Source organism: Sminthopsis crassicaudata, chromosome 4 (assembly GCF_048593235.1).
Source record: "Sminthopsis crassicaudata isolate SCR6 chromosome 4, ASM4859323v1, whole genome shotgun sequence".
NCBI classification, from domain to species: domain Eukaryota; kingdom Metazoa; phylum Chordata; class Mammalia; order Dasyuromorphia; family Dasyuridae; genus Sminthopsis; species Sminthopsis crassicaudata.
The window spans coordinates 445,113,252-445,136,408 of record NC_133620.1 but is presented as its reverse complement, the minus strand read 5'-3'; the positions used below and the strand labels follow the sequence as shown (position 1 = coordinate 445,136,408).

The 23,157-nt window shown below is 37.5% G+C and overlaps 1 protein-coding gene across 12 annotated transcripts in view; it reads left to right on the top strand.

The window, feature by feature from the left end:
• AP2B1 (adaptor related protein complex 2 subunit beta 1) overlaps positions 1-23,157 on the top strand; it is a 131,426-nt gene that overhangs the window by 29,699 nt on the left and 78,570 nt on the right. For all 12 annotated transcript variants that reach the window (XM_074263537.1, XM_074263532.1, XM_074263540.1 and 9 more), the window contains exons 3-5: positions 283-388; positions 4,309-4,444; positions 5,308-5,553. In XM_074263537.1, the coding sequence (XP_074119638.1) occupies positions 283-388; positions 4,309-4,444; positions 5,308-5,553 (488 nt within the window). The remainder of the gene's footprint in view (positions 1-282; positions 389-4,308; positions 4,445-5,307; positions 5,554-23,157) is intronic.

The window sequence follows — 23,157 nt, the reverse complement described above, 5'->3', positions numbered from 1 at the left end:
TTGATGCTGGGTGAATGAATACTGAGAGTCTGCAAGTCAAATTCATCTTCAACTATATACTAAAAAGATTCTTGTTAGTCTTGATACAGTTCAGCAAGAACTTGGAATGTATTAACTGCCCTTACATATGCTGAGTCTTACATATTCTGTATATCATGACTCCACTGGATACCTCTCCTGGTTCTGTTTGTTTGTGAAGTGAAGCATGGGTCTTGGTTTCCTGCTTCTGGAACTTTGTCTTGACACTCACTCACTCTCTCTCTCTCTGTCTCTTTCTCATAGGAGAGATCTTTGAACTGAAGGCAGAGCTCAACAATGAAAAGAAGGAGAAAAGGAAAGAAGCTGTCAAGAAAGTGATTGCAGCCATGACAGTGGGGAAGGATGTCAGGTAAGGGATCATGCACCCTTCCCTACATTTTCCTCTCTCCCCCCTCCCTCTTTTCTTCTCTCTCATTTGCTTTTCTACCTTTCTCTTTAATTGCACCTCCTTCGTGTAGAAGGAAGAGTCCTCCCTAAATTCTGTTAGTACTGAGTCTTTCATTATCTCTACTCTTGGACTTCATATAATGTCCTAGGAGAAGATGGTTTGATCTTGTCCTAAACCCCTCTAGCTAGCACCTCACTGCCAGGGAGCCTGGAATCAGGCTGTGTTCATGCAATGTTAAAACTGCCTTATGAGACAGAAACTTTTATGATTCCTACTAAATTGAAGTCAGCATTAGGAGTACAGAATTCATATGCTGAGTTAAAGAACTAGCCTATTTTAAGAAATCTATCTGGTTTGAACAGATTACAGTGTTTCTGTGACTTAGCATAATTATTTTGGATTTTGAAATTCTTTTACCATATGTGTGACACTATGGGATATAAGGCAGGTCTTCAAGAAGGATATTCAGCTGCAGTTTCTATCTTTTTGATCACACATTTGACTGAGAGATGTAAGAATACAAGGTTACTGAGCTTATTTTTGGTTTATCATAAAAAAGTACTTTTATTTTGTACAACAAAATGTAGACTTTGAAAGCTTTTTTCCAACAAGTTTCCCATTATGCATATTAGTCATATAAGATTCTTTGCAATATGTAATGATAGATAACATTTATTTAATCTTCTAATAAGTAATTTTAAAAAATAGAATAGGGAAATTTATTCTCACCAAAGGTGTTTGCAATTGTCATGGAGGAGGTCCATGATAGTGTCCAACAGGAAGAGGAAATCCCTTACAATTGGTGCAATAATCAAGATGTTCCTGTTTGTGAATGACATTATGTTGTTTGTATCAAACATTGGAACATTGTAGAACCTCCTGAAAGAGATATGTCATCACTCAAGAGAATTTATTCTAACTATTCCCACAGGAATAGTCAACTAAAAGAATGTCTGTTGTCTACACTGATAAGCAGTTGAATATTCTCACAGTGTATAGTTGTCATATGGATACTTAGTTTTTGAACAGACATTGTAAATAGACAATGAACTGGGCCCAGAATATGAGGGAGACAGTGGGTTAGATTGGCTTCTGAAGCTTCTGGAAATTCAGTGCTGTTAATGATTCCAGTCTTTTGCAAGACAAAATTTTAAAACACATTTTAAAACACTAGTATTCTTTGAATTGAATACACAGCCTCCGAATGTTAAGGGAGCCACCTGCTAGTGGCTGCTGGGGATCTGATTCTGACCATCAGAATAGATTCTTTCCTGTGAGAGGATGATAATGATACAAGGAGACTGAGAGGCAGTTGTGTTCTCTGACCTCTCTCCTCTTCCCTCTTGCCTCCCATTTATTTTATTCCCAATTCACAAGCAACATCTGAGTCAATAAAGGTTGATCTGCAGTTCCTTTAAGTATGTTGTGATTCACATCTGTGGGGGCTTTCTGAGAACCTTCCATCCTTTAATGGTACAGTCCCCTTTAACCCTTTACAGGCTTTCTGGGTTTCATACTTAGGCGTGGTCCTTAACATCCAAAGGATTGAAATCCTTGGTCTTCAACAGGGGCAGGAGAGTTTTGTAAGGAGTATGTGTAGATGAAGGATGTTATTGTAATTTTATGATGGGATAAAATGGTGGGCCAGTATTGGAGATAAGATAACTGATGGATAACCCTTCTCTTCCTTCAGCATGATGTCTGAAGGCTTAGAGGAAGAACCCTAACCCTTTGGAGGGACTTCTGTGGTAAACTAGTAGGGGAGTGTAGAAGTTGCTCAGGAAGGGTAGGCATGGATCCGCTGTGATCTCTTGATCAGGGAGTGTCCATGTGGATGAGAGACCAAAGTTGACTTCAGAGTACTAAGATAACCAAAATCCTGGGACAGGGTGTGAAGAAACAGCAGTGAAAACTCTGACGTCACCAATGTTTTATGCTGAATTTTTTTTAGTATACAAGTATGTTTAAATTTTAAGCTGCCATTTGGTGATCATCTGTTTATTGGGTTGTTTATACCAAGGAGAAAATCTCTTGCTTTTTCAACTCAAACTCAGCATCTACTTAAGGATTTTTCTTTTCCTGTGGTGGTTTTGGCTTTTTTGATTCTAATTTTTTCAAGCAATTTTTTCAAATTTTTTTTATTTTCAAATTAATTTCTCCCTATCCAATTAAGCAAGTTAAAAACAAAAGCAAATCTTTGTGATATTGGTCTATAGTACAGCAGAACACATTCCTACATTAATTTTTTTTTTTTAAGATTTTTTTTTCCACAGTATATATGCATGAGTAATTTTTTTTTTTTATAACATTATCCCTTGTATTCATTTTTCCAAATTATCCCCTCCCTCCCTCTACTCCTTCCCCTAGATGACAGGCAATCCCATACATTTTACATGTGTTACAATATAACCTAGATACAATATATGTGTGTAAATACCATTTTCTTGTTGCACATTAAGTATTAGATTCCGAAGGTATAAGTAACCTGGGTAGATAGACAGTAGTGCTAACAATTTACATTCACTTCCCGGTGTTCCATCTCTGGGTGTAGTTATTTCTGTCCATCATTGATCAACTGCATTCCCACATTAATTATAATCAGACTCGTCCTTTTCCCCCATGGGTAACTGTGATAGTCTTTTCTCCTATTTCTGGCTCACAGCTTTTTAATTTTTTTTTTTTAATGCCTGTTGGTTAACCTTTGTGCAATCCTGATAATCTGCATGTAATCTGGACTTTCATAAATGATTAGGATTTGAATGAAAGCTTGAATTGTAACATGGAGTAGAGATTGATGACTTGCAGATTGTCATATACTTTGGAGTTCCCAATATTGGAAGTCTGTGTCTAGAATTTTCCATAGGCATTTCAATATGAAATTTTAAACGTGTTCTGTAGTCTTTGGATTGATTTGATGTTGCTAAAATCTTGATTTTATAAATAAAGTAGTTGATTTCAGATTTTCTGTATATTGACTGTTGTAATTTGTCCTTTGTTCCTGAAGAGGACCATGATATCAGGGAGATGATGCTGTGATGTGCAAGTAAATTGGATTTAATAAGGGAGAGTTATACAAAGTTACCAGACTCGCTTTCTCCTCCTAAGTTACCTAAGTCCAATGGCAGGATATAGATCATGAAGAGTGTAGATGGCTCTGAATAGAGTATGTTGACTAGCCTCCTGACAAAGGATAGGAAGTTGCTTTTACAGCATTATGGTAGTCTTTATCATTATCAGAGACTTTTCAATGATTATCACTTTGTGTATAAAACTTGTGCTGGGCCCGCCAGAGAACAAATTAAGGAGATCTGGTCCTTACTAACTAGGAGCTTATGCTACAGTAATATGTGGCTCCTATTTCATAAATAAGAATATATATTATTTAAAAGTCCCTTTTAACAATAAGTCCAGTAAGTTGATATTAATACCTGGCTACTATCTTAGGCTTTAGTCTTCAATTATCTGTGATTTTATGGATACTCCTTTCGCAAAAGCAGATTGCAACCCCTATTTGATTTGTCTTTGAGAATGCCATAACTGAAAAATCAATTGTTTTGTGTTGCAAGAATGGTTCTAGGATTACTGTGTACCAAATAAGTTTACTCTGAGATCCAAACTTATGATCTTTACAGTGTATTTGGGCTTTTTGTACCTGTGTTCCATTGACCTAGCTAGATGGGATCCATAATTATCTCCACACCATGACAAAAGTTTGAGTGAGAGATTATTGGCAGTTGGCAGCTACAATTTATCAGAAGTTTTCCTTGGGTTGATAGCATTTGTGATTTCAAAATTTATTGAACAGGTATAGATGTGGGCATTTCTCATGTAACCTCTGTTGCACTCCCCTTCTTCTCTTCTTTCCCTGTTCCTTCCCCCAGCTCTCTTTTTCCAGATGTGGTGAATTGTATGCAGACGGATAACCTGGAGCTCAAGAAGCTTGTCTATCTGTATCTGATGAACTACGCCAAGAGTCAGCCAGATATGGCCATCATGGCTGTCAACAGCTTTGTGAAGGTAGCTTTCCTAGCGTCTGCTTGCCACGTGTCTTCTGGTTTGGTCGTTGTCTGTCCTGAGGACACGTAAGTGCTCTGTGTTCTGAAGGATTATACAAAACTCAAATTCTCACAGAGAGTAGTACCAGGAATGGCTAAGAGAATGGCTGTCCTAGGAATTCTAGACATTGCTTAGAAACCCCTATTTCAGGGGACCTCAAGGAGGCCTTCCTCCTGCCAGGTGAGTCCAGTGGAGTCTCCTGTTGTCAGATGGAAGGGAACATGTTCACTAAGTCATTTCATCATGTTTGACTGCAGAAAGTCAGGGTGCTGTTGACCTTTGTGTGACTCTTCCCTCTTAGTGCTAGAGAACTAATGAAGGAAGCAAATGCCTAAAGACTACATTTTAGAAAAGTAGGTAACAGATTCCCATGAAGGACTTGATATAATTGTTATAATTCTGACAAATCTTCTGTTAACTCTTGTCGGGTAGGTAAAAGTGAGGATTTAGAATTTCTTCTCTTTTTACCTGCTTTTTTCCTTGATGTGGAAGCAATAGGTGTCAGGTGTATGGACAAGTAATATCTCAGAAAGCTTCTCTTGGTAGTGAAGAGAGAAGAGGAGGTTAGTATTTCTAGGTCATTGTTACTGCCACATTTGGTAACATGATTAACAAAAGAACCAGCTCCTAAACAATTAAACAGTCATTGAGAATCTACTCTATGTAGCAGTGGAGAGGAGGTTTGGATTCTAACTTTGAGCATGCTGTTTGGGGTGCTGCCATTGGAGACTTCCAAACCAGAGAGACTGATTCTTGTGTGGCTTATGGAAGCCATCCATATTACATGATGGTCACAATGTATACGCTTATGGTTTTTCTCATAGGATTGTGAAGACCCTAACCCATTAATCCGTGCTCTGGCAGTCAGGACTATGGGATGTATTCGGGTAGACAAGATCACAGAGTATCTGTGTGAGCCACTTCGCAAGTGTTTAAAGGATGAAGATCCTTATGTCCGAAAAACTGCAGCCGTCTGTGTGGCCAAGCTGCATGACATCAACGCCCAGATGGTGGAAGATCAAGGCTTCTTGGATTCTCTTCGGGATCTCATTGCAGACTCAAATCCCATGGTAATATGCTCCTGCTGTTTTAGAGGGTACATTATTAAAAATAGCTTCTTTTCAAGCTATGTTGTATTCAGTTAGCCCCTAAGTAAAATCACCTATTTTGTCTTTGGAGTATTATGTAAGACCTAATTTTGAAAAATAAGATGTCTGAATACTTGGATTATTGGTGAGAGATGGGAATGGAATTCATCCCTACTGACAAATAAGACTTAAGGCAAATAGGCTTAGAATGGTCCTTTGTTTCTGTACCTGTCCTCTGTTTTGAGTCGGAAGGTGAAAATTTTCATATTTCTCTTCAACAAATTGTTCCTTACCTTTTTGTCAAATGGTCTTTCAAAAATTATCCAAGTAAATGATATTCATAAGGTTTTAACTGATGGAGATAATTGGATCAGCTCTATCCTTATTTTCTAATTATTTCCTTATATTTGTCCAGGGGCCCTTTGGGGCTGGCTTCCTTTTGGTTGCTGACATTAGAATTAAGAGGTGTTTAGGAGTAAGATTATATTGGCTCTTGAGATATTTTATTTAACTCTCTTGTTTTTTACTTCTATTGCTTTGACTCTAATCCCCTCCACATTTGCCTGTATAAGGAAAAAGGAAAGGCAAAGGAAAAAAAAGGGATATACTTTGCCTATTCTAATAACTGTGAAGTTCATTTCGATTGGGTGATTTGAATTGAAAGAACATGACTGCTTTCTTTGGATAAAGCCTTTGTTGAATTCTTACCTTGCAACTTGGGATAAATGATAGTTAACACTGAATTTTTCAAAGCAGTTTCAGATTTGAATTGCTTCTAAGAGTTCTGGAATCCATAGCACTCCTGCAGAATGGCTATCAGGGAAAGGGGCTTATTCCCTAGAAAATTTGACTTGAAATAGGTACTCTTTAGTTATCAGTAAATAATTGAAATATCTGGTTTTAGGTTTCATACTTAGTTTATATAATTCTCAGATTGTCAAGTCTATAATGAGCTGTTAAGATTTTAAGTTTTAAGATTAGAGTATAGAACTCTTCAAATTCTTCTTGATTGACTTTTCTACTTCCCCAAGGTATAAGAAGTAGTTTTATGTAAAGTCAGCTGATTTTTAACAGGTTATTGTGTTATGACATAGAATTAAAGCTTTCACTTTAACAACTTTTTTTCATAGATATGGAACTTAAATGCAGTTTTAGTTGTGGTGTTGAAATTTCATTTTATAATGAAGTGTAGGCACTATGCTTTGTCATCAATTTCCTGATGATATCCTATGTGACTATGGGCAGATTTTTTTTTTTATCAAGATCTAGCCATTTTTTGAATGAGGATAATTCTGTCTCCCTTGGATATTATCCTTTTCTTTATTTTTAAAATTAATTTTTAAAAAATTGAGTTCCATATTCTTTCCTTCTCTCCTGCCCCTCCTACACCCAATGAAAAGACAAGTTAACATGTGAGGTCATGGGAAATATATTTCCATATTAAGTTATGTTGCCCCAAACTCCCCCCAACCCCCAAACCATAAGGTGAAAAACATTTGCTTCAGTCTTCACTCAGTTCATCAAAACTTTCTCAGGAGGTGGATATTATCCCTCTTCTCACCTTCAATGGGGTTCCTCACTCTTTTTTACACCAGTCCTTGAAGAAATGTACCTTTGATTACATTACTGTCTTTCTTTCTTCTCCAACATATTCAACATCTTTCCCTTTCTCTCTTCTCTCTTTAACTTCTGATTTCTTATTTACTGCATACAAACTTATCTAAGCCTTTCTCATTTAAAAAAAAAAAAAAAACTCCTGCACTTGATTTTACTATCTCCTCTATTGATGATTGTCCTCAATTTCTGCTTCTCCTTTTCAGTTAAATTATCTGAAAAGATACATACATTCAGTGCTTCCACTTATTCCCTCCCTCTCTTCTAACCCTTTTGCAATCTAGTTTCCAACCTCATCCTTCCTTTGAAATTGCTATCTCCACCAATCATATCTTGCTTTACAAATCTAATAGTCTATTCTCAGACCTATTTTATTTTAGACTGATATTTTTTGTTTAACTTAAAATTTGTTTTACCTTTAACTTTTGTCAGTTTCCAAGAAGTTGTATTCTTGGAATGTGCTGTAATGTAAAAGTGATAGAAAGTAAAATTTAATTTTCCTGGAGAAACTAAGATGTGTGATCATGAATTTTTTTTAATATAACTGATGACAGATAAATTTAATCAACTATATAACCAATATATCTCCATCATGTAAAACTTGCCAAATTTTACTTGAATTTTTATTTCCGTTGATCTGAGTACAGATCACTACCCATCCATCTCTTCCCATTATATGCTATTCTAGTCAGTGCCTTCCATAATTTGCTGCAAGTGAAAGCATCCATATTCGATGAAAATCCTGTAACTTTAGAAAGCCAGAAGGGCACTAAAGACTCGCCTGTTATCCTTTATCCTTGCCATGTGAAATTTCTATTTCTCTACTATAGTTCCCCTAGAAACATCTTTTACTACTGTTCTTTGAAGTTCTTTTTGCTCAAATGTTTTAGCGTAATCATTTCCTCTATCTACCTCTCCATTGTTCTCTATGTGAAATTTACTTTGTATTCTTTGGACAGTATTGTTTTTCCTTTCCCAGAGCTATTTAAAATAAACAAACAAATAAATGAATGAATGAATGAATGAATGAATGAATAAATAAATAAATAAATAAATAAAAGCAAACAAGCCACAAATAAATAAATGAATGAATGAATGAATGAATGAATGAATAAGTAAATGCAAACAAACCCAAGAATCAATAGGAGACTAATATAAAAAAAGATGGGCCTTTGTTTCCAGGAAAATGTGGCATTTTCTTTATATTTTCTGGCCTACTTTTCTCCTCCTGCTTAACTCTGGACACTTGTATTGTTGGTCCCAGATATGTGTAATAAGGGACCAGTTCAATAAGTTATCCAGCTAGGATCATATATTGTGATCTGGACAAAAATCTTCATCCATTTGGTCTTTCCCATGTGAAAGATCAGGCTCTTGATTGGTTATAGATTTCTTTCAGGAGGATCTACTATTCCAGAACTTAATGCATCCATCACATTGCTTGCACACCAGAGCTTGTGGAGAACTTTACCATTCATGGGATAGGGGAATCCCTCTTCAGCTTGGATGCTGAGCTGAATTTCTTCCATCATGATAGTGAACACCACTGGCAAGCATCAGGCATCCTGAGTTTATACTTGACATGATGTTTATAATCAGGATCCTTAAGTAGTTTTCTCCTGGTAGTTTGGTTTTTGTCTTTCAAGGAATATTTAATGATTTTGATATTTGGATAGGAGACCCTTAAGGGAAAGCTCTTAAGTCAGCATTTTGTTCTACCAAACAAATGCCTTTTCATAATCAGCAAACAGTAAACAAGATGGCATCTTATCTTTTAGTTTTTCATGAGAGGTTAAGTGGTGGAATCTCTTGTAGAATATCACTTGCCAAACCTGCATATTCCCAGCTGATACTTCAGTGTGCACACCCTCCATTCCTGTGGTTGTTGAGTGCTTTTGGTTTTTATATCCCCGTGTGGGGCTTTCTTGGCAAAGACACTGAAGTGGTTTCTCATATCCTTCTTCAGCTTGTTTTACAGAGAAGGAAACTGAGGCATTCAGGGTTAACTGACTTGCCTAGTTTCATATAGCCAGTAAGTATGTGAGGCCAGATTTGAACTCACTAAGAGAAGTCTTCCTGATTTCAAGCCCAATCCTCTATCTACTGTGTCATTTAGTTACCCATATGTGGATTAGTCTCTTTGCATAGATAGGAAACATATATTAATAAGATACAGGATTTTTTTCCACATCTTTAATATTTTCCCCTTTTTTTGATACTTTGTAAAGCAATCCTTTAATTCTCTCAAAGTTGTTTTGCCTCCAACATGACTTTTATACACACATGTGAGGTCATCTATAAACACACACACACACATCCCAACTATATAAACACATCACGAACTCTGATAGTAGAATCCAAATGTGATGGTCCTTCTGTCCTTTATGATGAAAATAATTTCTTTAAAAGGCTTTGTAGATTTTTTCTTTTCTTTTTTTGTTATCTTCCTTCTATTTTTAGCCTTTAAATGTTCTTGAATCTTTCCTTAGTTATATCTTGTGGCAAATTTTCTTTAAGCTGGTTTTCTTTTCCACTGCTTTTTTTCTTTTGAGACAATGTTGATCATAATCATCGCTCATCCTTTTTAGGATTTTACAAATGGGTTGTATGTGAAACTGTGAATATTTGGCTATATGCTATTTGTTTTTTTAAAGTGCATTTTAAGTTTAACAAGATATTAACAAAGCTGCTTTGTTTTCTTCTTCTAAACTTCCAAACTTATTATCTCATCCCTCTTCCTGTAGATAGCACTCTCCCCAAGTTAGGCGCCCTCATTTGTAACAAATAATAGTTAAATAAAATAAATACATTGGTCTTGTCTAAAAAATGTATGTCACGCATAGGGTATGCTGGAACTTGTTCCTACTAGTTTGTGAGAGATTATTGTTAAATTTTTAGTATGTAGAAATTTACATTTTAGAAATTGGCAAGCATTATAAATCAGGGCTTGAGTTATTGTCTTGTTGTTTGTCTAGGCTTAAGAAAGTGATGGGGAAAGTGTTAATAAAAGTAGATTAAATTTTAAAATAAGTTGTACATTTTTGGAGAGCCAGTTATACACTTAGTAATGTGTCCAGATCATGTCCCTCTAGTTCATCACCTCTTTGTCAAGAGGCGGGACGAGTGCTTTATCAGTCTTACATGGATCCAAGTTCTGAAGCCTTTCATGGTTGTTTTCCTGCACAATTATTATGAACATGTATATTGTTTTTATTGGTTCTGATATTTCACCCTTCCCTAAGTTCGTATAGATCCTCCAAAGTTTCTAGTAAGCTGGATTTGAACTCAGGTCCTCCTGACTTCAGGGCTGGTACTCTATCCACTTTGACATCCTAAACATTAACTCTTAATCTGAAGAGGAAATTGGTTTGGCTCAGTGCATATTTCAAATCCAGCCCGATACTTACCAGCTGTGTAAGTACCAGCTTAGTACTTACTTAGTACTTACTTAGTACTTACCAGCCCAGTACCCTGGGCAAGTCACTTCATCCTGTTTGCCTCAGTTTCCTCATCTGTCAGATGAACTGGAAAAAGAAATGGCAAATCCCTCCAGTGTATGCCAAGAAAATCCCAAATGGGATCACTAAAAGTTGGACATGACTGAAAAAACAACTTGGTAACTGCACATGAATGGATAAGACTGAAAATGACTATTCAATAACACTTAATCTGAAAGCATGGCAAAAACAATGACAGTATCACATGCCAAACACTGGATACCCCCCAGGGAAGTGAGAGTAATTCAAGGTTGAAGTTTAGAAAGAACAAGGGACCAGGGAATTGGGACATGGAGGAGAGTAGACTTGAATTCGAGGATTGTCCTGTACACAAAATGGCCGCAACTTCATGGGTTGGTCTCTGTCACTGTTATGTAACTAAGCAAACTCCTCTTGTTAAGTCACAGTGATTCAGTATTTAGAGTCTGATCTTTCAGGAGGATCTGAAATAAAATCCTTCTTGGAACATTTTATACCTTATGCTACCTTTCTCAGGCTGTTCCCTCATCTGTAAAATGGGGATGATAATAATAGCACCTACCTTGTGGGTACTTTGCAAACCTTAAATTATTCTGCAAATGCTTGCTATAGTTAGTAGTGTGGTGCATGGAGAATGGATTGTGTTTAGTGACTTTGAGGAGGGTTCTGGAGCCAGATTCATGGCATTTAGCAGGGTTTCATTTTCCTAGGTGTCTTTGAGGAAACCATGAGGAGATCCTCTAGGCCTCTTGTTGCCTTTGGAGAGCCTTCCCCTGGGATGTGGTGCCTTTATGGCTACTTTCTTTTTTTGGGGGGCGATAAAGAGAGGGAGTTAAAACTCCCAATGCAAGCAAGCCTACCCATTTTAGACCAATTTTTAGTTTTGCTAAAAACTTTCCAGATTTTTGCTACCTTCCAGATACTTTATTTTGTTTAATGGAACTGCTACCCTGTCAACAAGGACAAGGTGTTTACATTCCTGTAAGATGCACAAATAAATTTTTATTTGTATGAAACAAACTGAAAAACACTGTTGCTTGGTAAAAGTGAAAAATTTCAAAGTTTTCCCTTGAATGATGGCCAGACTCAAAAGCTGAAGCAGAGCCATCATTCTAGGCTTTTCTGTATCAGCTATAGGTACCATATTTTGTTTTTGTAGTAACGGATAGAAATCCATTGCCAGGTCGCTTATTTCCCCTTTATCAGCTTTTTGGAGATATCTCTCGGGATTTAATAGGTTTCTATAAAGAAGTGATTGACTTTAATTTTTGTTTTAGGTAAAAATGCTATAGTGTTTGGATCCAGATGAATGTTGTCCTTCAGAATAGTCATCCTGAAACTCTAAGATGCTTTTTCAGAGAATGCCACATTTGGAACTCTTAGAATTACTTCAGAGAGTCTGTCAGATACCTAGTCAAATTGGTCTTCCTAATTGTGGGATACTCTCCCAGGTCTAGAGGCTCTCTTTCTTCTTTTCCTACTTGGTAAGATTCACTCCAGCCTTTCCCTCCCAAGATTGAGGAGTGAGTTTGTGTCAGCTTGAGCCTCAGCTGCGTCTTTCAACATGTTTGTCTTTGATCTGGTGGTTTCTTTTTATTTTGTTCTATAAATCAACTCAATCTTAGTATTCTGTCCAATTGTGATCTTGGCCCTGAGCCCCTCGGAGTTGCCCACTACCACCATATTGGAATATCCTGCTGTTGCTCTTCTTGGAGGGGAGAGCACTGAGGAGGGAGGCAGTAGCAACAAGGTGAGGCTATAGATCAGGGGTTCTCAAACTACGGCCCTTGGGCCAGATGCAGCCCGCCAGATTATGGCAAATGAGCTGAGGGGCGGAGATGGTGTGAGTTTTTGTTTTTACTATAATCTGGCCCGCCAACAGTCTGAGGGACAGTAAACTGGCCCCCTATGTAAAAAGTTTGAGAACCACTGCTATAGATGGTCATCAATCGTAGTCCCTGACTGGAGGAAAAAGAGGCCTAAGGAGAACTTTGTACCTAGTGAGCACAGTAGTTGCTAGGGAAAGTGGGAGGCCTTGAAGGTCTCATCTCTTTGAGAGCAGAGTGTAGATTGGGGCCAAGAGCCCATATATCTAAAGCTAGAGCAGCATGGATGGCCCCTGACCCACTTTCAGAACTGGGACATTGGTCAGCACCTCCCCCAGAGAAGCCCATAGATTACATCAGCAATGGAATTAGTGAAGTCCAATTTTATAGGAAATGAATCTGATTTATTGATTTTCTATTGTTGATGTTGGTCAGGGATCTGGGGTGAGCACTGGGTCAGGACACAATTGGCTTCAGATTGGTTCCAACCTGAGAGTTTTCAGCCATGGAAGATTTTGGGAAAGAGCTGAGGTGGGGCTATTAGGTAGGAGGAGAGGAAGGAAGAAAACAAGCATTTATTAAGTACCTACTGTGACCTAGGCAAAAATCCCAGTGGTTTTTAGCTTCACAACAACTCTAAGAGGTAGGTGCTGTGATCCCTAGCTGAAGAAACTGGGGCAAAGATTTAGTGTCTTGCCCAAGATCACACAGCTAGTAAGTATCTGAAGCTAGATTTGAACTCAGATCTTTCCGACTATAGGCTAAGCACTCTGCTGCCTCCACCTAGATGCTGACTATCTAGAACAGGGTTTCTTGAACTATTTTTATTTGCAGCTCCTTTTCACCAGAGAAATTTTACCAACCCGAATTTGTAGGGAAATAAATTGGGCATACGAATCAAGCATTTACTGGTAATAAATAATAATTTTGTGACCTTCACATTCAGTTACATAACCTCTATGGTGTCACGACTCACAATTTAAGAAGCTTTGGTTTAGAACAGGGCAGCCTACCAAATAGGAACCTTAGGCATTTCTGATTTTAAAAGGTTAGGTTTGTTTTTTTTTTTTTTTTTCTTTTTTACTACTGTATATTCCCAACAACATGTGCTTTTACTAGGGCAATAAAGAGTATTTAGACAGCTGATAAAAATGAAGTTCCAGTAACGAAAAAGGCATGGAACAATTCTAGCTAACATAAACTGGACTGGATGACTTGAAAATTCCCACAGTTGTTGACCTGATTTGTTATCGCATATCCTACTGGGGTTTTTGCTCCAGCCTCGATGTATCCTCCTCCCTCTGGACCCTCAGAGTACTGTCTCTTTCCTCTCTTTTCCCCCAGCTGACCATGGCAGATTCTTCAATTTAGGGGTTTGGGATGAAAATCATTTATCTTGAGTTACATCCCTAGGCTTTTTTGTAGCCAGTCCAGAGATTTCCTTATTGATGGCAGGTTTTTGGAATCCCTGACAGAACATTATGCCCTTTCTGTCTCCGACTAGTCTTTAGAGTATGGAGAGCAGTCTTTGATTCACTCCTTCACTTACATCTCAAGCCAGACAGATGTTTTGGTGCTGGCCTACTTGAACCCCTCGGATGAAAAAGTGAATAATAGAGGTCGTTCCGGGGCTAGGAGCTACCATGGGGCCGAACTGAGTCTGGGAATCAGAGATAGCTTATCTGGAGTGGTATGTTCAGAACCAGACTTTCTGACCGAGGGTCAATTATGTGTTGCCTGTAGTCTGCTGATAACATTTGCCTGGTTGGCTGTGTGCCATAAGCTAATCACTGGAAGCTGAGCACTGTCTGCAGCTGGTGTATTTTCCTGTTTATCATATAGCACTTGGAAACATATCTGAGCATAGGTATCTCTCTCTCTTTTTTTTCCCCCCTAGTTTATAAGCCAGGGAAACTGAAGCAGATTTGGAAAGTGATTCTTGTGAGAATTCTAGGGGAGAGCAGAGAGGGAAGACCATGAGAGAAAGCGTGACTCTGGACATGGCAGATCTTCTCTTGGGTGTCTTTGATCACACTCTGCTTACCTGGTGAGCTTGTTCATCAAAGGTGTGACCCAGCAGGATAACTATGAAGATTCATTTTCAATGACCATTTACTAGTAGATTTATTAGTAGATCAACATTTTCAGATTAATGACTATCCTATTCAAATGTGTATATCTCCATTGTCTTATAGATAGTCATCATTACATAGATGTTTGTGGATTTTCTTAACTAATCAGAGCTGTATCAACTGTGATGGAAATATTTTTACACAATTCACTTAAGGATTGAGAACTGTGACTATTGTACCATTTGGCAAAATTCTGCTCGAGTTCACAGAATGATAGAATTTTAGTGTGGAAAATCTCAGTGGCCAATGAGTTCAACTCAGATCTGAAACAAAATCCATGTTCCAAGTGTTTACCCCACCAGCTTCTCAATGACATCCATGATGGGGGAAAAGGGGGAATCCACTGCCTGCCCATTCATAGCTTCTTGTGCTTTTGGAGAGTTTTATTTGTTAGGAAGCTACTCCCAAATTGGCTTTTTAAAGATTCTATCCATTGCTCTTGATTTTGGCTCTGGGACCAAATAGAGCAAGTCTAACATCTCCCCCACTGTAGTCTTGGGTTAAAATTCTCTTTTCCTCTCATTTGACCTAGGCGTGAGGCATTTTGCCACCTTTCTTACCTGACTCTGGATGCTCTCCAGCTTATTTGTTGGTTCCAGAATGGAGCCTAGTTCTCCACATGTGGTCCAACAAAGGGTCAAACCTCCACCTTTCTCACCAGCTATCCTACTGAACCCTACTGATGTTGTGTTCCCCCTATACCTCTGCATTGTCTTCAGATAATCTGCTGCCCAGCCATCCCTGCTCCAGTTGGTTCTAAGAGAAGCTGAGTTATTAAACTTAAGGGCAAGACTTTCACATGATGTCTAATTTTCTCCTTGCTTCACCTGTAAAGATTTTGGATTTGTCTTCATATCTGGCTGTCCCACCCAGATGTCAATATTCAAATTTGGGTCTTCATATCATGATAAAAACTGTTAACTGGCCCTTTATCAAGCATGGATTCCTGGGACTTGGGCCCTCTTGACAAGTTGACGTTGAGCCATTACTGCTTGTTTTGATGCCTTTGCATTGGCTTTGGTCCATGCTTTAATTGTCCTGTTCCTTCCACCTAGGAATCTTGGTTTTTTTATTTGAAAATGTGCAAGGGCTATTCTCTCTGGTTATTCCTGGTTTCTCTTACCTAGAAGATGGAATTTTCCTTCTATGGTTACCACATATCTTCACAGTATATGTATTTTAAAAATTTTATATATATATTCTGAATTTCCCATACACCAAATAAAATAGACATTTCCTTTTGCATAGTAGAATAAAAAAAAGATTTGCCCATATAATCCAAGAAGGATTGCGTGTGCCTTTATGTGTGTGTATATGTGAAGAGACAGACACATACACATGCACACACACACACACACACACATACACACACACACTATATACATATAGATAAATATAGATGTCTTTATATATATACACGCACCCATATATATTTAGACACATTATTCACAAACATATCTCTCTCATGAGAATGTTAGCTTCTTCAGGGTAGAGACTATTTGCTTTTAGCTTCCTATCCCCATTGCTTAGGGCAATGCCTGGAACATTGTAGACTCTTTAGATGTGCTTTTGGATTGATTTCAGTCCAGTTATTTAAGCAGTTGTATTCACTTTGTTGTATCATTACCTTAAATGTCTATCTTTTCCAAAAAATTGCTTTACTTTGTTAAAAATTAAAAGGTAAGTGAACTGTTTGCAATTTGTATTTATTTTCTAAAAACTAATTTTAGCCTTCGGGAAGAGAAGCCACATGTACAAGATATTTTTTATTACATTTGATATTGTGTGGACATTTTAAACTCTCTTTAGAATGCTTCTATAGATGTGTTCCTAGATCAGTTCTGAATAATGGTCCCTTGGAAGTTTATGGCAGAGGTTCAGTGGAATTAATAGTAGATTTAAAAAATCAAAGGCTTTGTTCTAATTCCAGCTCTTCTGCTGATTTGCTGTTTGACCTTATTCAAACCACTTCAATTTCTCTTGTTTTCTTATCTCCAGAACAGATTCATTGCACAAGATTAATCTGGGGAGTAATCAGTAAAATTCAAAAGAGCTTTGTATTCTTTTTCAAATATTAAAGGCCAAGGTCAGTTTGAATTGCCCTGATTTCCTTGTGTGTTTGGAGTGGGGGCAGTTTTGGGGTGGGGGAAGGAGGGAGAAAAGAGAGGAAAGAGAATGGTTACTAATTGTATACAAGGAATTATGTATAATTAGAATATTAAAAGAATGGATGTTATGAGAATTTGTATAATATGCTATTTTGACTCTGCCTAAGACTTAAACTATTTTTATTTAAACTACAACAGAGTGCTTGGCCTGAAGTCAGAAAGATCCGAGTTCAAATCTTGATTTAGATACTTACTAGCTGTGTGATCTTGGACAAGGCACTGAATCTTTGCCCCAGTTTCTTCATCTAGAGATCACAGCCCCTACCTCCTAGGGTTATCATAAAGCTAGTAAAACACTGGGTTCAATGCCTAGGACACAGTAAGTACTTAATGCTTCTTATTTTTTATCTTACTCAGAAAGCTTCTAAAAAAATTAGAATTGGAGTCAGGGCAGAGGATTCAATTGTTCTTTCAGGGCCCAAGGATACATAGGACACTGGTGCTAGGCAAGGTTCTGTAGAAATATTAGAGAGGAAGAGATGTGGTCTCTGCCCTCAGAAGCTTCTATTCACTTTGTGGGAATACTTAATAACTAACCCTTTCTTCTTCTGGAGCCCCATGTGAAAATGAAATAGTTTAAAAAACAACAGACTTGGAAAAACCTTTCCTGTGCAGTCTTGGAATATACATACTGCCTTGGGGCATTTTCTTGTCTTTCTGTCATTGTTAGCTGTTGCTTAGTGATGAAGCAGCCTTAGCTGTTTTCCGCATCATCAAGGACCAGAAATTAAGCTAGAGAAACCATTTATTATGGGTGAGAGAGATTATGCATGGTTGGTGAGTTCAGGACTTTTAACAGTCCTATAAATTAGTATGGGAACTAAGACCTTTACACACGTATAGGACAGAAAGGGATATAGGAGAGGTATAATCCAAATGCTGTGAGCTATTGGAGGAGAAAAAACACATGTCTGGTTGTGAAGAATCTTGGAAAACTTCAAAGTGAGATGTGTTTTTGGCCTTTTAAAAAAATCATTCTAAGTTTACCAAATAGATAAAATGTACATTTCCACATATATGGTCAGACAGAAAAAGGATCATCCATGATGATCAACATCAGATCTTCATTCTATACTTTTCAAGTTATATAATAAATTCGGCCTATACCTTTCAAAGTCCTTTTTATCTGTGATTCTTTATGGCTTTCCTAATGTTCTCTTTGTATTTAAAAAAAAAAAAAGATTCCTTAGTGGTCCTCTTTTCTCTTGTTGTTCTAACTTTATTCCATTTCTCTCTTAGTTCTCCCTTCTCACCTCCTAGATGGAAAAGAAAAAAGAAATGAACAAGATTGTGTAGCAAATATAGAGACTTAAGAAAACAAATTTTTCTAGTGGTTGTGTCCAAGAATAAAAATTTCATTCTGCATCTTAAATTCTTCATCTTGACAAAAGATAGAATGTCATTATCCATCCTCTGGAATTGTGGTTATCACAGTGATCAGAGCTCTCAAGCTTTTCAAAGTTACTTTTCTTTATAACATTATTGTAGAAATCGTGCTTTTGATTATGCTCTTTTCATTCTGTCTCAGTTCATATATGACTTGGCAAATTTTTCTGAACTTTGCATTTGGTTATGTGTACAATCGTTTTCCATTTCCACCTATTTGACTCTTTCTCACGAGGGCCCCTCCTTAGCTTTTTATCCTAACAGAAAAGTGTCTATAAATATTTTTGCACATAGAAGTGTTTTTTTCCTTTGATCTTTTGTAGTATAGGTCTACTGGTGATGTTGCTGGGGCCAGGTTTTTTGATTTGGGCAGCATTCAGATTGCTTCTTAGCACAGTCAGACCATTTTTTAGCTCTACCACTAGGCAGTAGTGAGCCTGTTTTCCCACAGCACCTTCCAGAATTGGTTATTTTCACTGGGCTCAGAATATGAGGTAGGACTTTAGGATTTCTTTAATTCACAGTTTCCCAATTGTTAGTGATTTGGAGCATTTTTTTTCTTGTTTGTTAATAATGTGGATCTCTTTCTTTGAGAACTTTCCATTCCTAGCCTTTGATTACTTGTCATTTGGGGAATGGCTCTTACTTCTAAAAGTCAGGCATACTGATAAAGAGGAAAAGATTGCTGATCGTGAGCTGCTGGAGAGGAGATGAAAAGCAAAACCCTGTAAAAAGCAGGCCTGAAAACTTGGCCAAACTGTCTTAAATTTGGTGGCAGACAGCCCTTCAGATCATCCCAGCACTGATGGCAATTCTTTTTTTTTTTTTTTTCCCCTGAGGCTGGAGTTAAGTGACTTGCCCAGGGTCACTCAGCTAGGAAGTGTTAAGTGTCTGAGGCCAGATTTGAACTGGGGTCCTCCTGAATTCAAGGCTGGTGCTCTATCCACTGCGCCACCTAGCTGCCCCTCACTGATGGCAATTCTGAGTCATTACTGTAAAAGCTGGTAGCTGTAAAATTTTTGGTGTAAGAAGGCACAGGAAGCATTGTACTTTTAGGTAATTTCCCTCCAAGACCATAAAGTTATGTCCCTCTTTCAGGTTCAGCTTTGGCTTTAGCTTTTTGGAAAATGTGCTTCCTTTGGGTTTATGATTCCTTCTTGAAGTGGGGTACAAAAGGCATTAAGCTGGCTGGGTGCTGGCTCTGACAGGCTCCAGAAGCACCTTTCTTACCTTTGTTCTGTGCTGGCAGGTGCTCGGAGCCCACAAGGGGGCAGCACCTTCGCAGTAATCAGCGTCCCTTAGGGAGAGTCCTTGTCTGGGATTTTCTGTGATCTGTATCCAAGTGGGCATCTTATTTTCATATTAATTTTTAAACATTCACCACCCTTTTTGCAAATGATAAAACTGAAGCTGAGCTCCATTCACCCAGTTGGCCATTGTCCATCCCATGTCTGCAGAGCTCAGGCCCATGTGCTGGCTCTTCTTTCCCACGCCGCCTTCACCAGCCAGGCCAAGGGGTGGGGCAGAAGTCAGAAAGCTGGCACTTTGGGTTTAGTAGCATTATTGGTTATGACACAATGACCCTGGGGCCTTATGCATGATCCTGGGCCACCAAGGTCAGGCTGTGCAGGGAGGTCCTTTCTTATATTACAACTGCCCTGTGGTATTGCCCTGGTTCAGGTAGACTTAGGTACGAGAGGAAACAGGGACTGGTCGCTGCTCCCCACTATAGGAATAGACAAGAGCCTGTTCTTTTAATGCCTTGTAAACTCATCACTTAGTTGAGATGTCTAAGGAACTTGGATCCCAACTCTGTTTCAGATATGAATTTTCTTTACTGATAGGTTCAAGTTATAGGGTGTTTTTGTTTTGTTTTGTTTTTGCTGAGGCAATTGTGGTTAAGTGACTTGGTCTGAATGAAACATATATTCAAGGCCCTGTGCTATGTTTTAATTCCATTACACTTGGCGTTATTATTTTCTTAGGATAAATAGTTTTCACAGGATGCATCATATAGTACATGATGATTTTCCTTCTGGCTATTGTTTTTTCAGGATTTTCCCTGTCCCATTAAAGTATTTGTTCCTGGATCTCTTGCATGAAAGAATCCCTTTAAAGAGCTTACTTTGAGGTAAACATTCCCAGGATTCCCTGGTTTTCTCTGTAGCCTTTTTGAAGTTGTTCAAGGCTGAACCCTATGTTTTGTTCCTCTGTGAGATTTGCCTTTGAAAGCCGTCTTTTCTTTTCCTCCCCCTCAGACTGTTAATAACTCTGAAAAGTTGCCTTCTCAATTGTTGCAGTTTCTGTTACCAAGACAAACTTAAAATTTTCTGCTTCTGACTGGTGCTGAGACTCGGGGTTGCCACCTGCGACCAGTTTGGTGTTCTTTTCTGCTTATTTCAATAGGTCTCTCTTGCTAGAAACCCATTTTTTCTACAAGTAGTGTTTTTCTTTAAGTATTGGTTACCTTTATACAACATCTTGAGAAGTAGAATGAGCTCTGTGTATCTTCTTTCCTTAAGATAATTCCTTTCTGTGTTCTAAAATGATTGTTATTAATCTGCCTTCAGTGTCCTGGTGAGAGATTTCCTAATGCGTAGAGGATAGTCCCTTAAAATTGAACTTATGTAATAGCCTACTGGACTTATTTCAATTGTTTTTGCTTGGCAGTTCAATTACTGTAATTTCTATTTTTCCTGAAGATATAAAGTATGAATAAATGCCCAGAAGGGATATACTATGTCTTTTTATTCTGCATATTAAAATTTATGAATAAAATACATGAACTGAGGGAAAGCTATCTTTTTAAAAATTTATTTTTATCTTAATTTATTTACTTTTGCTTATGTGTAAGTTTTTAACTATTTTCCTTCCTACCCATTCACTATACAACAGAGAATACTACCATTTGACGCAGGGGTGTATGTGTGTACGTATATGTTAAAAACTATGGTATGTAAACTATCAGTTCTTTTTCCATGTGTATCTTCCTTCATAAGTCCTTTGTAGTTTTTTATTCACAGTTATTCTTTCAACAGTATTATTGTTACTTTATGCAGTATTTTCTCATTCTGCTAGTTTTATTTTTAATTATTTCATGCAAGCATTTCCATGTTTTTCTAAAAGCAACTTATCATTTCTTACAGCACAGTAGTATTTCATCACAATCATATGCTTTCACTTGTATAGCCATTGCCCAATTAATGGACATCTCAATTTCTAGTTCTTTGCTATCATCACAAAGGCATGTTTTTGTCACTTGATTGGCAGAATTTTATCTTGCTTTCCTGAATGGTTCTTCTAATTCACAGCTCCAGGAACAATGCATTAGTAGTATTGTCTTTCCATAACCCCTCTGGTGTTGACTCTTCCTATCTTTTGTGATTTTTGCTTTTTACAAGATTGTTTCCCTTTACCATTTCATAGCATTCCTGATCCTATTAATATGGGGCAAATGCTGCCCTTTTACATTCATCTCTTGTTTTTATCTTTCATAGAGGCCTTTTATGTTGGTGGGAGTCTCATACCTATCTCAGACCTTTTAGACAATTCTGTCCTTTTTTCTTCCACTTGGAATCTTTGTGTCTTCAGAACTTCAGTTCTGAAAGTTTCCCAGAACTCTCAGCTGAGTTGTACTCTGTACAAGTTTTAGGACATGAATTCCCCCCTAATTTTCCTCTGTAATATTTCAGATCAGCTAGCCTAAGCTTTGGAATATATGTTAATTTATGCCTAGCTTTTTTTCTAACACAAATTCCAGGAATGGTGGCATTTGACTCCTTTTCCCTTGGAACCAGTTTTTTCTTTTTGATAAGATCAGATCCAGAATAGAATTTCCTCTTGTCTGTTCATTTACCTTTTTTAATTAGGCAAATAAAGGAATAATTGCTACAGACATTTATTGCTATCTCTGTGTGGAAATGATGGTTTATCATGTTTATAAATATTAATAAATATTTGAAACAGAAACTAGAGTGAATACACATAAGCACAAAAGGTGACATGGCCCCTGAAGGTCATTGCTGAAAATAGACCTGGTCAATAGGGGAAGCCATTGGACTGGAAAGTGAAAAGTCTTCTGGGTCATTGTGACTACAGCAATAAGAGAATCTGCATTCAAGAATGGAAACTGGTTAAGCTTTCAGCAGCGCATTTGAATTTAAGAAAGGGGCCAATGTAAATGGTGCAGCATGTCCAGGTTTTCTCTTACTCCCATGTTGGATAACAGGATTTCTTTTTTTTCTGACTCACCTGCCTCCTGGTTCAGCATGAAAGAAAAATGAAGGTCAAATCTATGTCTCTTGGCTTCCTGCATATGGAGGGAGGCTCATCAATCAGATTTTATGGCTGAAGAGCGAGTCTTGTTCTTTCACTGCTGCCACAAAAGAATTATCTCTGAAAGAATGATGTGTAGTATAAGAATACATTTTTCTTCTCATATAAATCTCTAAGTCACCTTTGCCAGGAAATAATTTCAAAGGTTCTTTGGCCTTAGCTTTTCCTATTTAAACTGAATTTGAGTGTATTAGCCCTTCCTTCACACTCTGGTTTCCTTTTCTTATTTGTACAGATGGTTTGAGCAGTTAAAATTTCTGTAAAAAATTCTGAAGGCAAATTAACCAAAAGAAATCTGAGTTTAGCTTTGTGCTTGGTGATACCTTGTTATGTGTAAGGTAGTCAGCTAAGATATGATTACTGTGTAAATTTTGCTTTTTAACTATAACAAATACAGTTTTATCTTTGGAAATACAATTTTATCTTTTTATCTTTCATCTTTGGAAAATCGAATGAGAAATATTCTGTTAACTGAGACAGGAAAAGAATCTGTCAATCCACACTTGATTAAATATGTTCTTGTACTCATGATGAATATTAATGATTAGGATAGATCACAGCTTTTAAAGCACTTAGAATAATTGTGAGATAGAATGGACAAATATATGATAGATATGTTCCTGAAGAGTTAGAATGTGTAAAATTTTGA